General features: G+C 43.1%; 1 protein-coding gene across 1 annotated transcript in view; it reads left to right on the top strand.

Moving 5' to 3' along the window:
* Positions 1 to 15,525, top strand: part of LOC143816267 (uncharacterized) — a 657,854-nt gene that overhangs the window by 480,331 nt on the left and 161,998 nt on the right. The window contains exons 46-47 of the mRNA XM_077296442.1: positions 454 to 638; positions 2,701 to 2,878. Coding sequence (XP_077152557.1) covers positions 454 to 638; positions 2,701 to 2,878 — 363 coding nt within the window. The remainder of the gene's footprint in view (positions 1 to 453; positions 639 to 2,700; positions 2,879 to 15,525) is intronic.

The raw sequence follows: 15,525 nt of genomic DNA, 5'->3' as shown, positions 1-15,525 counted from the left end.
ATGTGATACATCAGTATCAGCATGATACCATGTGGACTAGTCAGATGATGAAGTGAGACCTGCTTTTTTCTATATTTCTTATAGGTATAGATTTCAAATAAGTTCGAAAAATCAGAGAATACAGTTTAATTGCAAATTAAAATTCTCACTAGAAATTCCCTCTATAAGACAGAAAATGAGGCCTCCATGGTCCATACATTACATGGATGCCTATCCATTTGAATGCTGGCCATAAAATCTTCTTTTGTTGCAGAGGGCTTGTTGGGGCATCAGCTAATTCCCCAAGTGATAACGACTGATAGGAACCTTCTTTAAGAACTCTCCCAAAATTAGCAATCTAATCCCTCCCAAAATCAGTCCTGGAGGACCCATCCGATATCAACACTTTTATGAAGAGTTTCATACACGTGCATTTTTTAAAAATGTTCTTCATATTTAAAATTATTTCTATAGCCATCCTATCATCCCTGGAGCAGATGAAGAAGGAAATGTGTATTAGAATGAGAATGAGCTACTTCACAATACAGAGACTTTGCTATGCAGTTTGCGTGTTGCATGGATTTCTCCAAACACAGAGGATATATCCCCAAACTGGCTTGAAACACTTACTAGAAATAAGTCCTATGCAGCTACAACAGGTAATCTTAGTCATTCATCATATTGTTTAACTGTTATTAAGCTTATATTGTTGTATTTACCTTTCCTAACTTTATGTGAGAATTAAAGAAGCACTCCTATTAAAATTTTTATCCTTTTTATATATTGCAGTCATCATATTATATGTCACTGTGTACTTACAATTGCTCATTTTACCTTTCTACCCAGTTAATTCTTGTAATTTCCATTAGGTTTATGTCATCACGTGATTAAAAACAGACTAGCTGAATCATTCTAAGCTCTATGTAGAAACAGGAAGTCTCTTTTCCCTGCATGAGTCAGTTCTGCAAAAGTCACTTGCAGGGGGAAGAGCAGAGCAGCAGGGTCAATAGTTTAAGAGGGGGATGATTTTATTTAAATTTTATTTAAAGAAGGTAGTTAAGTAATTTCTAATATTCCAAGAAACATTGCAGAAAATCCATTTTACCCTAAAATGAACTCTTTATATTAAATCAACATATACCATTGCAATAACTTTTGCCCATGGTGCAACTAAATAGGTTCAGTGATATGTTTTTAGGGCTCCAGTGGCTCCTTCTAGAACTACAAAGTTGGTACGACCATTATTGATTTTTTTTCAATCCTAGATTCCAATAATTGTAAAATATAGCTCCAGAAGTTTCCACTTTGCACAATGATCCATTGCAGAACTGGGTTAGAACAAGATAAGCTTTGTGTAAATAGTATGGCTGTGGCTATATCTTGTGAATAGTGTTGAGCATTCCGATACTGCAAATATTGGGTATCGGCCGATATTTGCTGTATCGGAATTCCGATACCGAGTTCCGATATTTTTGCGATATCGGAAATCGGAATCGGAAGTGTGCGGTGCATATGGTTCCCAGGGTCTGGAGGAGAGGAGACTCTCCTTCAGGCCCTGGGATCCATATTCATGTAAAAAATAAAAATAAAAAATATTGATATACTCACCCTCGGATGGCCCCTGGCTCTTAGCGGTGCCTCCGTTCCTAAGAATGCAGGGAGTGAAGGACACTTGATGACGTCGCGGCTTGTGATTGGTCGCGTGAGCGGTCACATGAGCGGTCACGCGACCAATCACAAGCCGCGACATCATCGAAGGTCCTTCACTCTGCATTCTTAGGAACGGAGGCAGACGCTTGGACCGGTGAGAGCCGGGGCCGTCGGAGGGGTGAGTATATCAATATTTTTTATTTTTATTCTTTATTTTATACATGAATATGGATCCCAGGGCCTGAAGGAGAGTTTCCTCTCCTTCAGACCCTGGGAACCATTCCGATATTTTGTGTCCCATTGATATGCATTGGTATCGGGTATCGGTATCGGCGATATCCAATATTTTTTGGATATCGGCCGATCCAATCCGATACCGATACCTTTGCATATCGGAAGGTATCGCTCAACACTACTTGTGAACAGATAAATTTAGATTATTTCTGAAAATAAAAATTATGACATTTGAGAATACCTGTAAGGTAATTAAGTGAGCACCAAACTTAGAAGTGAATTACCCTTTAAGAATTCTTAAGTTTGAAAGATATCTCACATCCATTGTATAGGGGATAACTTTCCAATCTCTGGGGGTCTTACCAACACATATCCCAAGAGTCAGGGTTCTGAAGAACCCCGACTGAATGCAGCAGAGGTCGATCATGGGCACTCCCAACACCATTCATTCCTAATGGGACTACTGCAGATTTCTGAGCACTGAGATTGACTGATCTTTGATATTCCCATTAGATTGAATAGAGCAACATTCCTCATGATCAACCACTGATCCATTCAGCTGGAGCTTCAGAGCACTAGTTTTCGAGATTAGTGGGGGATTGATACCTTTTTTAAATTTTTTTGTGCTTAGTGTTCCTACAAGCAGCGGTGCTGAAAGTCAACTTTAAATTATATCCACATTCTTTTGTATGGTGTACTTTTCTAACCTGTTAGATATTGAGATACATCATTTACATTTAGAGTAGTTCCAGGTCGCTACTGTGATGGTTTCTTACTATTATAATGGGATTTTCTCTGACACAAAAGATTTATAAAAATGTTTGCTTGTACAATTAGGCCCTGAGTACGGTCTTGTCTACCTATGACAAAATGAAAAGCTGCGATAAGAACTTTATTGAAGCAGTGATGGAAGAAGTAAACTCTGTATATGCTTGTCTTGCTCTGACGCTGAACGACGCAGAATATATAAAAGCTGTTGTGTATGAGATTCTGTCATGCAGCCTAGAGGAACAAGGTAAACTATAATGCCAATGAATGCCAGTAATCTTCTTCAATGTGAGGACTTGGACTTCTTCACTTGCAATATATATGAGCATATGAGCCATATATTTGCATATTTACTACAATTAAAGTGAAATAATTCTAGGAAAGCCTTTCCTGACTTCATTGTAAGTGATCTAATCCTATCCTTGGCTTTAAACATAATGCTCAAGCATTGAGCTATAATACAGTCATGTACATACCGTATACTGTATACTCAATTATAAGCCGACCCAAGTATAAGCCGAGGAACCTAATTTTGCCACAAAATACTGGGTAAGCTTATTGACTCGAGTATAAGCCGAGTATGCATCGTCCCCTCATCCCCATTCTGGTATGAATTGCCCCCTCATCCCTGTCTTTGTATGCAAGGCTCCCCCCTCCCTGTCATTGTATGCATGGCTCCCCCATCCCTGTCATTGTATGCATGGCACCCCGGTCCCTGTCATTGTATGCATGGCTCCACCGTCCCTGTTATTGCATGCATGGCTCCCCCGTCCCTGTTCTATTATGTATGGCTATTTATCCCCCTTGTATGCATGATTCCTGTTATAAAAAAAAAACATGTCCTACTCACCTACCTGCACGCCCTCGGTGGCACTGCATTTCATTAATTCCTGCACCAGCAGCTGTTCCTGCCAAGCATTCACGTGGCCCGCTCATGAAGGCAATGAATATTCACTCCACGCCTATGGGACTGGAGATGCGTACATATTCATTACCTTAGTGAGCGGGGCCATGTGATTGCTCGGCACAGGAAGAGCTGCTGGCGCCAGAATGAAGGAGATGCAGTGCCAGCGATGGCGCGTCGGTAGGTGTGTAGGATGTGTACTGGCAGCCGGCAGCTGCGGCTGGCACTGTGCATTATTAAGCAGTAGCACATGCTTTAGCTGCAGCTGCCGGCTCCTACTTCTGTGATCCGCTGCTTTGCCTCTCTCTCTCCCCCACTGGCCCTCTGGGACAATTGACTAGTATAGAAACCGAGGGGGGGCCTTTTCAGCACAAAAAAAGTGCTGAAAGACTCAGCTTATACACAAGTATATACGGTAAGTCATATGCATGCAAACTTATATGGGTTACTTGAATAACTTCTTAAATAATGCCATCAACCAAAATTCCTCTGGAGTTTAATGCACCAAATTTATTAAGAGGCATGCAACTTTTAATAATATGTTGGCAATACAGTGGCTCAGTGATTAGCAATGCTACTTTGCAACGCTTGAATTCAAGTCCCATCAAGGAAAACATCTGCAAGGAGTTTGTATGTTCTCTCTGTATTTGTGTGGCTTTCCTCCAGTTTCTCCGGTTTCCTCCTGCACTCCAAAGAGCCCCATTGGGAACAACCATATCTGTAAAATGCTGTGGAATATGATGGCGCTATATAAATAATAATAATTATAATACATGTAGCAGGTTTTTGAAAAATAAAACATATGAGACCTACCTTGAATGATTTTGTATACACTCATTTGAGCCTACCTGTTATGCTGGGTGATGTTGAAATGACCAACTGCTAGCCAGCAAGAGCACTGTGTCTGCCACACTTGACGGGTATACTATTTCCCCGGAGAGCAGCACGGCAGCTGGTGACTGTTCACACAAACAGCAGGCAGGGCAAACATACCAGAACCAAAAACCACAGTGTAACTGCATAAACTAAGGTGAACAATGATAAACCAATCACAGGCGCTGAAGCATCAACCTCCTCAAAAGCACAGCAACACTGTCCTTAACCACCCACCAGAACTGAAATAATGAGCAACCAAAGGAGGAAATGACAGGTTTAAACCTGTCCACGCTTGGGCAATGTCCAATCAACACCTCCAGACCACTGAGACACCGGAGGACGGGAGAGAAGACTGGAGGGAACCTACCACCATCTGACTACTTCAGCACCTACTGACGTCCCTGGGTCCCCGCACAGCATATTCACTGGAAGCAGCGGATTCCCGCCTCCCAGCGATGCTAAGAGTGCATCTCCTAGAATGTGTTATCGGGATTCAGTGAGCACCATCGCAATCTCTACTCCTCGGAGGTGACACCTCACCCCTCATGGTCAGTGAGTCATGACAGGTGACCCGCCACAGAGCTGGAACCCGCCCAGAAGCACAAAGAGCCCTCTCAGGTACAGAGCTAACATTCCTGACACTACTCTTTTAAAACGCAGACTTCTTTAAGTCCTTTAAATGTGACAAAACATATGCATCTCTAATAACATGTTTTTCCTCATAGTTTGTAAGCTTGCGAGCAGGGCCCTCATTCCTCCTGGTATCTATTTTGAACTGTGATTTCTGTTATGCTGTAATGTCTATTGTCTGTACAAGTCCCCTCTACAATTTGTAAAGCGCTGCGGAATATGTTGGCGCTATATAAATAAAATTATTATTATTATTATTACCTTGTAAAAATAGAATATTATTTTTTTATTTTTGTTAACATAATTTGTTTTTCCATTATCTTCCAAAAACTGACATCAATCTTTGAAACAGTTCCACCTGAAAATTAAATTACAGATAAGATCTTGTCTGAAAATTTACAACTACATAGTCTAGAATCAATAGTCCTCCTCAAGCAGGTTGGGTTAATTCTCATTGAAGCTTAATATAATTCAACATTGAGAATCAATGAAATATCACTGCTTACAATTAAATGTCTTTACATGCAGGTAACATTGATTACTCCACCAATGACATGACTTTTCTTATATTTTAATTTATGAGTTTATGAAGACAAATACAGTACTTTCCTTAATAAAAATAATTCACGCTTTAAGTGAATGATTTTAGTGTTATGTAAAACCCAGATGGTAAAAAAGCCTCATCAATAGAGGATTTTTCATATTGATTTTCAGAGACATATTTGCTGACTTTCTATACTAAATTAAAGATTACCATTGTCAATGGGGACATTTTGTCAGCTTTTTTACTTATCTCTAAAGCCTAGTGCAAATTCAGCAATGTATATTGCGACAAAGTGACCTTTTGTTATAAGTAACTTATTTTATTTAGGCATCTTATTTCATTTTTTATTTTTTTGTTTGTAATTACTAAAGCTTTCCAACTTTAGAATTTGGTGGATGTGGATGCAATGCCATTTCATAGCATATTTATATTAATACCTCCTCTTTTGTGATCCATTTAACACTGCATGGTGTTCTCATAAGGGTCTGTATACTTTTGCAGAAGCAATGCTTCCATATAAATTCACCAGAGAAAAATGCATGTTCTGAAGGTGCATGGAAGTAAAATATAGGCCCATAGCTATCAAGTCTATAGCTATGAAGACTATCAAGTCTTCACTGTAGATTTTTTAAACAGACCCATTTCAGACAAACTGGCATGGACTGCAAAAAATATTTCTTCATGTTAGCAATAACATCATCCTTAGAGGGAATCTTTCACCCCCTGGACAAATTTAAGCTATTTCTGTGGGCAGACAGGTAATAGAATGGTTAAATCAGTCTTGTTTGTATGCCTCATAGCTGAGAGAAGATGAGAAAGATGAGAAGATGTTGAGAAAAGCAGTTTTAATGTTATATGTTAATGATTTCTTCCAGGCTCTGGGGTGTTCTGTACCTGGAAGAGATCCCTGCCTCATCTCTTTATTATAATGGCACCTCCCTCCCATGTACGTCACACTGACCTATGACGTGCAGTTGCGGCACTGTAATCCCGCTCATGCATCGTCCACTCGTGCGGTTATGTGAATCTTATTCGCCCTTCTATGGGCAGAGTCTTCATCAATCTTCTGCGCCGGCAAGGCTCTGCTACTGCACAGTGATTCGCCAGTGCCTGTGCAGAAGATCAATAAAGACTCTGCCCATAGAAGGGCGAATAAGATTCACATAACCGTTCAAGTGGACAGAACACGCACAGGATTACAGCAAATATAAGAAGAGAAAGGCAATATGAAAAAGACAGTGATCACCAAATAAAGAAAAAAATAGTTATTGACAACACAAGCCAAACAAGAAAATATTGAAAACAATTAAAAAGCATAATGAACTATGCCACTATATAGGACCCAAACATTATGATGCTTTAGGCCAAATCCTAAATCTGTTAGAGAATCAGTTGGGAAACAATAAGTCTGTAGAACTGCCTGTGCATGAGATCTAAAAAATTCTTTCAGTCCAAAAAATGTTTTTACATCCTAGAAATGCAGGCCAAAATCAGCTGAAAAATATGTATGCAAGCACAGGAAAAAATATGTTGTATAATAGACATACAGGGTGCGAATGAAGTGCACTAAACAAAGGAAGTATCAAAAATGTATAGCCATGTAAAGCACGGGCTAAATACAATAATCATAATGACAAAGTGCATGTGCAAAAAATTCAAATGCATACAATATGATACATATGAGGGGCATGCACTAAAGATTTCCCCTGACCCATTTCCTGTGGACTGAGAGCAATGAAACTTGGCACAGTCATTAGGCCTTCTTTACATTGGTGCCACCTAGGGACACAGACTTCTCCCATCTCTTTAAGCAACTGTAAACACCTCACTTGTAGAAGTCGACAGGTTGCTCCAAAAGCCAAGTTGTGACTTTGGAAATCACAGTTTCATCATCTGGAAAATGCTTGCCCTTCAAAAATAACTTAATTGTTGGAAAGAGGTGTAGGTCCGATGATGCGAAGTCGGGTGAATAAGGGGGATGCGGTAGAATTTCAAAGCCACAGGAACATTTTTCCATTTGGGCAACATGTGAGTTGTGAACTAGTGCATTGTCTTGCAGGAGGCGGACACCTTTGGTGAGCATGCCACATCTCATGGTTTTGATAACCTCCCGCAATTTCTGCAGCAGTGAGGCATTGTATACCCTAGTGATCATGATGCCCTTTGCTAGGAAATGCTATGTGCAAAAAGAAAAAAAAGAAAAAAAAGAGCATGAACCGCACATCCCAAAATCATACGTTGATCTAAAGCCGCTAGGCAAAAATTTAAATACTGAACATGAGGTTTTCAGTTTAACATTCTGATCAGACTGTATGAAGCCCACTGCCCCTTCACGGCAAACCTCGTAGTGGGTCCTAACGCCCTAACGGAGCGGAGCCGTGCGGTGACCACCGCCGCAGCGGCCATGCACCAGCAGGGCGGACGGCCTGTTGCCCCACAGCACCCATGCTGCGAGACTGAGTCCCCAAGACTCCAGACCGCGCCGCCCCACCAGCACAAAGCCACAGCAACAATGGCCACCACACAGCACCAGCACCAAAATGAAGGGAGCATTTCAACTCACCTTCCTCCAGCTCTTCAGTGAGAGCCAAAATGGGCTAGACCCCTTACTTTGCAGTCTCCTGCTAATTAAAATCACCTGAGCCAAATGGGAGGAGTGCTGGTCCAAAAAAAGAGACAAGTACATGCTATGTGCAAAAAGAAAAAAAAGAGCATGAACCGCACATCCCAAAATCATACGTTGATCTAAAGCCGCTAGGCAAAAATTTAAATACTGAACATGAGGTTTTCAGTTTAACATTCTGATCAGACTGTATGAAGCCCACTGCCCCTTCACGGCAAACCTCGTAGTGGGTCCTAACGCCCTAACGGAGCGGAGCCGTGCGGCGACCACCGCCGCAGCGGCCATGCACCAGGAGGGCGGACGGCCTGTTGCCCCACAGCACCCATGCTGCGAGACTGAGTCCCCAAGACTCCAGACCGCGCCGCCCCACCAGCACAAAGCCACAGCAACAATGGCCGCCACACAGCACCAGCACCAAAATGAAGGGAGCATTTCAACTCACCTTCCTCCAGCTCTTCAGTGAGAGCCAAAATGGGCTAGACCCCTTACTTTGCAGTCTCCTGCTAATTAAAATCACCTGAGCCAAATGGGAGGAGTGCTGGTCCAAAAAAAGAGACAAGTATATGCTATGTGCAAAAAGAAAAAAAAGAGCATGAACCGCACATCCCAAAATCATACGTTGATCTAAAGCCGCTAGGCAAAAATTTAAATACTGAACATGAGGTTTTCAGTTTAACATTCTGATCAGACTGTATGAAGCCCACTGCCCCTTCACGGCAAACCTCGTAGTGGGTCCTAACGCCCTAACGGAGCGGAGCCGTGCGGCGACCACCGCCGCAGCGGCCATGCACCAGCAGGGCGGACGGCCTGTTGCCCCACAGCACCCATGCTGCGAGACTGAGTCCCCAAGACTCCAGACCGCGCCGCCCCACCAGCACAAAGCCACAGCAACAATGGCCGCCACACAGCACCAGCACCAAAATGAAGGGAGCATTTCAACTCACCTTCCTCCAGCTCTTCAGTGAGAGCCAAAATGGGCTAGACCCCTTACTTTGCAGTCTCCTGCTAATTAAAATCACCTGAGCCAAATGGGAGGAGTGCTGGTCCAAAAAAAGAGACAAGTACATGCTATGTGCAAAAAGAAAAAAAAGAGCATGAACCGCACATCCCAAATCCATCAATACTACTCCTTGCTGGTCCCATACTGTGAGCATGACCTTGTCTGCTGAGGGTTGGGCACGTGCCTACTTTGGAGGCAGTGAGTCATGATACTTCCATTGCATCGACTGGACTTTAGTCTCAGGATCATAGTGATGGACCCAGCTTTCATCCTGTGTGATCAGTCTGTTGAAAAAGTCCTCCTGGTTTCAATGGCACATCGTCAATAGAGCTTGAGAGCATTTGACTTATTCCTGCTCCTGGAAGGTGTGAGCAGCTGGGGAACCCATCAAGCACGTACCTTATGCATGTGAAGATGGTCTTGGATGATTTTTTCCACGGACCACGCACTAATCTTGACATTTTGGTTATGCAGTGATTTTCCCAAATTGCGACCTCCACTTGCTGAATGGTGTGTTCATCAATAGCAGAGTGGGGTCGCCCTGGAATAGGAGCAGTTTGCACCGAAGTCTGACCACATTTGAATTGACGATGTCTGTTCTTGCATGCATCATATTGTGGGGAATCATCATCATAAACCTCTTTCATCTCACTGAACGTCTCCTTTGGTGTGCAGCCTTTCAAGTAAAGGAACTTGATGACTGCTCTGTATTCCACTGGGTCTATTATTAACCCCTTAACGACCAGAGGTATTTTTAGTTTTGCAATTTCATTTTTTACTCTCCTTCTTCCCAGAGCCATGCTTTTTTGCATCTTTTGGTCAAAATGGCCATGTGAGGGCTTGTTTTTTTGTGGGATGAGTTGTACTTTAGAACAAAATCATTGGTTTTACCATGTTGTGTACTCTAAAATGGGAAAAAATTCCAAGAGCGGTGAAATTTTAAAAAAAGTGTAATCCCACAGTTATTTTTTGTTTTTTTCACCATGTTAACTAAATGCTAAAACTAACCTGCCACTATGATTCTCCAGGTCATTAAAGTTCATAGACACCAAACATATCAAGGTTCTATTTTATTTAAGTGGTGCAAAAAATTCCAAAGTTTGTTAGTTTTTATTGATACGATTTTGGTGCAGATACGCTCTTTTGATTGCCTGTTACTGCATTTTAATGCAATGTTGCGGTGACCAACAAAACGTAATTCTGGCTTTTTTTTTTTTTTTCTCGTTACGCCATTTAGCAATTGGGTTAATTTTTTTTTATACTGATAAATCTGGCGATTCTGAATGCGACAATACCAAATATGTTTGTTTGATTTTTTTATTGATTTAATTTGAATAGAGCGAAAGAGGGGTGATTTGAACTTTTTTTTTATTTTTTTAAACTTTTTTATTTTTTTCATGTTTCAATAGACTAGAAGCTGCACTTGTCCAATTGGCTCTGCTACATACGGGCGATGATCAGATCGTCTGCATGCAGTATAATTACTCACTTGCTATAAGAGCCAACCAGCGGACAGCGCTCATAGCAATTCGGCAATGACAACAAAAGTGGTCTGCTGGAGACCTCTGGTTGTCATGCCAACCCATCGGTGACCCGCAATCACGTGACGGGGTCACCGATGGGCGGATTTCTGGGGCGCGAGTTAAATGCCGTTGCCAGAGTTTCAACTGCATTTAATGGGTTAACAGCCGCAGGTGGTTCACAATTCAACCTGTGGCTGTGAATCGGCAAAACAGCTGACATGTGCCAGGAAAGATGTGGGCTTACCGCCGGAGCCCACATCAAAAAGAGGGAGTCCGACATCGACGTACATTTACACCCGATGTCGGAAAGGTGTTAAACCTCACACCACTTCAACACCTGTGAAATCAAGACCATTATCAGTTCTAAGTTGCAAATTGGCACATACCCTATAAAGACTTATATCATAACACATGTGCTGTTTCAGCATCCTGTGATACATAGAAGTGGGTCAGGGAAATATTTAATGAACACCCCTCATATCTAATAATAACCTATGATATAACCTACTTGTCTTTACTTATGCTGCGGGCACAATTGTGTAGAGGACAAGAAAGGACATAAGGATTGATAATGATCCATACCAATGAGCAAATAAGGATACAGCAATCCCCATGCGTATCGCCGCTCAATGAGGTAGTTTCATCAGGGGAGATGTGCTTACAGCGCTGCAGCTGATGTCACAGGTCAGTGTTACGTGCATGGGAGGGGGGTGACATTATAATGGGATCCAGATTAAACTCTGAACTACCTAATCCCGCAAATTAAGCAGATCATGACAGTCCCCCCCTCTCAATGGGGGACCTCCGGACTCCAAGGTTTCCCAGGATGTCGGGCATGGAATGCACGAATCAGGCGTTCAGCGTGTACCGATCTGGCTAGTACCCATGATTGATCTTCAGGACCATACCCCCTCCAATGTACCAAATACTGCAAAGACCCCCGAACCCACCTGGAATCCACAATATGTTGTACCTCAAACTCCATATGTCCCTCAACCAAGACTGGAGGAGGAGCAGCTTCAGTATCCTCCCTCACCGCCCTAAAGGGTTTAAGTAAAGACCTATGAAAGACAATATGGAGTTTTAAGGAGGGAGGAAGACGGAGGTGATAGGTTACCGGGTTCACTACTTCGATGACCTCATAGGGGCCAATAAATTTAGGCCCCAGTTTGGCAGAGGGCAGTCGAAGATTTATATTTCTTGTGGACAGCCAGACTTTATCCCCACAAAGCAGCGTCTGATCAGAGTCCCTTTTCCTATCCGCAAAACGTTTATATTTCTCCTGAGCCTTAGAAATATTTAAACGAACCTTAGTCCAAAGATCCTTGAGACGATTGACCCCGTCCTCTTCCCCCGGACAACCAGAATCTATTCGAGAAAATTAGCCAAAATGAGGGTTCATCCCATAATTAATAAAAAATGGTGACCTACTGGTAGATTGATTTACCCGGTTGTTGAAGGCGAATTCTGCTAATGGTAAGGCATCAGACCAGTCGCTTTGCAGGGTAGAAGACAGGCAACGAAGAATTTGTTTAAGCGACTGGTTGGTGCGTTCAGTTTGTCCGTTAGTTTCTGGGTGATACGCTGAGGAAAAAAATAGAGATGTCCCCAATTTTTTGCAGAAGGCCCGCCAAAATTTAGACACAAACTGAGTCCCTCTGTCTGACACAATATTAGTGGGGACCCTGTGAAAGCGTACCACCTGGGACAGGAAATATCTATAGAGCGTCTCTGCTAAAGGTAAACTTGTCATGGGTACAAAATGTGCCAACTGAGAAAACTCATCCACCACTACCCAAATAACCGTATTACCATGGGATGATGGAAGATTGGTGATGAAGTCCATGGACATGTGAGTCCATGGCCTTCCTGTGAGTAGCAAAGGCACCAATTCCCCGGCCGGCTGGCAACTCGAGCTCTTACAACGGGCACATATCCCACATGCTGCAACATGTTTCTTGATATCTGAAGCCATTAAATGCCACCAAAAGACCCTTGCCACTGCTTCCTGTCAGGCGGCCTTACCAGGGTGTGCACTCAACTTCGAATCATGGAACTCCCACAGGAGTTTGTTGCGCAAATGCTGCCGGACAAACAATTGGCTAAAGGTTTGGAGCTTGGAGCCAAAGATTGAGCCCCCAAAATCTCTTGCTCCAATTCCAACGACACGTCGGCAACCACAAGACTGGGTTGAAGAATGGGGGACGGCGGATCAGGGGCAGACAATGGCTCAAAACTACGCGATAAGGCATCAGCTTTTACGTTCTTAGACCCTGGCCGAAAGGTAATGGAAAACTAAAATCTAGAAAAAAGTGACCAGCGAGCTTGCCTGGGAGTCAGTCTTTTAGCAGATTTGATGTACTCTAAATTTTTATGGTCAGTGATAACCGTAATAGGATGAGCCGCCCCCTCCAAAAAGTGCCTCCATTCTTCAAACGCCAATTTAATGGCCAGAAGCTCTCTATTGCCTATGTCATAATTTTTCTCCACCGGAGAAAATTTCTTTAAAAAATAGGCACAGGGCCTGAGATTAGTCAGAGAAGCTGGTCCTTGCGACAAAACTGCCCCCACCCCCACCTTGGAAGCATCCATCTCAACCACGAATGGTTTGGAAGGGTCCGGTTGGACCAGGATAGGAGCAGATGAAAAACTGTTTTTTAGCATTAGAAAGGATTGTTTAGCTAACGAGGACTAGTTTCTGACATCTGCCTGCCCCTTTAAAAGTGAGGTCCGTGAGAGTCTCGGTCACCTGTGAAAAACGCTTAATAAACTTGCGATAATAATTCTCGAATCTCAAGAACGCTGGAGTCCCCTAAGGTCCTGGGGCTGGACCCACTCCACAATAGCTTGCACTTTCTTGGGATCCATGCGAAAACCCATGAGGTGAAATTATCAGACCTAGAAATGACAATTCCTGAACAAATAATGAACATTTCTCGAATTTGACGACCAATTGGTTTTCTCTGAGCCTCTGAAGCACTGTTTTAACAAGCAACAAATGGGAAACTGTCAACAGAATATATCAGGATATCATCTAGGTATACCACTACAAAATGGCCAATGAGATCCGAAAACACCACATTGATAAAATTTTGAAACACTGCTGGTGTGTTGGTGAGCCCAAATGGCATTACTAGATTTTCAAATAAGCCCTCAGACATAAGGAAATCCGTTTTCCACTCGTCCCCTTCTCATATTCTTATTAAGTTGTAAGCCCCGCTCAGATCCAATTTAGAAAACCATTTGGAGCCAGAGAGCTGCTTACAGAGATCAGGAATCAACGGTAGGGGGTATGTGTTCCTGGCAGTAATTTTATTTAGTTCTCGAAAGTTGAGGCAGGGACATAGGCTGCCATCTTTTTTCTTAACAAAGAAAAACTCCGCTGCTACCGGGGAAACAGAGGGTCTTATGTGCCCCTTATGGAGACTTTCAGAAATTACTGTTTCATAGCTAGGTGCTCCAGGCCTGACATTGAACAGGTGAGCTTTGGGCAATTTGGCTCCAGGAATCAGATTGATAGCATAATCAAATGGCCTAAGAGGGGGTAACGCCTCAGCCTCACTCTCAGAAAACGTCCTCAAAGTCTCTCAGGTACTCCGGAATACCCTCCAGACTATTAGAAGACACAGAGACAGGTTTTGAGATTTTCACACAACAAATAGATTTATGGTAACAGTCAGCACAATTGGACCCCCACTTAACAATCTCCCCACATTCCCAGTCAATCACTGGGTTATGGCACCAAAGCCACGGCATACCCAGCACCAGCCCTGCTGGTAATTTTTCCATGGCAAAACATTCAATCTCTTCCGCATGGGAAGAACCAATTTTCAACACAAAATTTTCAGAAACAGAAATGATCCCAGTTCGCGTAATACGAGATGAGTCAATAGCCATGACTTTAAGTGGTGTAGGAAGCCTTACTTTCCCTATCTGGTATTGGGAAATGACATCAGAGCTGACCAGGTTGAGTGATGAACCACTGTCCACCAGTGCTTTAGAGAAAAAACGGACATTATCTACCAGCAGTGCAACCCTAGAAAAACTTTAAGACATGAGGAAGAAAGTACCTGCAGGTCTGGGCAGCCTCCTCGACCACTACCCAGATCTAGTCGTTTCCCGTCGCTTTGGAGGATGATGGGCACAAGGGGCAATCCTTTTTCCAATGACCAAACTCTCTGCAATAAAAACAGAGCTGATTCTCCCTGCGGCATCTCCTCTCCATCTCCTTGACTGAAGTGGCGCCAATCTCCATGGGTTCAGGAACGACACCAGTCTCTTTGGTGCCGGAAAATATTGATGTCTCAGACTGCATGACATTCCTAGCCTGAAGCCTGTGGTCCATGTGCATGGCCTGAGTAATGGCATCCTCCAAGGTGTCAGGTGGTGGATGGAGGGCCAGAGCATCTTGGAGGTGTTCAGACAGACCTCTGCGGAATAAGCCCCGAAGGTCGGCATCATTACATGAGACCTCCGCTGCCCAGCACTGAAACTCCACACAAAACCACTCAGCCGAGCATTTACCCTGACGCACACTTATGACCATATCTTCAGCCATACGTACTCTGTCAGGCTCATCATATATGTGGCCCAAGGCTTCAAAGAAGGCATCAACTGTCATTCTCTCGGGGGCAGTGGGAGACAGAGAAAAAGTCCATGCTTGGGGGGCACCCCACAGTAAAGAAATAACGACCCCCACCCTCTGGAACTCGTCCCCAGAGGAACGGGACCATAAAGAATAAAAAAGCTTACATCCCTTCCTGAAGGACCTAAACTCCTTTTTATCCCCTGAAA

The sequence above is a fragment of the Ranitomeya variabilis genome, chromosome 3, assembly GCF_051348905.1.
Source record: "Ranitomeya variabilis isolate aRanVar5 chromosome 3, aRanVar5.hap1, whole genome shotgun sequence".
In the NCBI taxonomy this organism is placed as follows: Eukaryota; Metazoa; Chordata; class Amphibia; order Anura; family Dendrobatidae; genus Ranitomeya; species Ranitomeya variabilis.
Note: the sequence above shows the minus strand (reverse complement) of the source record. Positions and strands in the feature narration are given on the sequence as shown.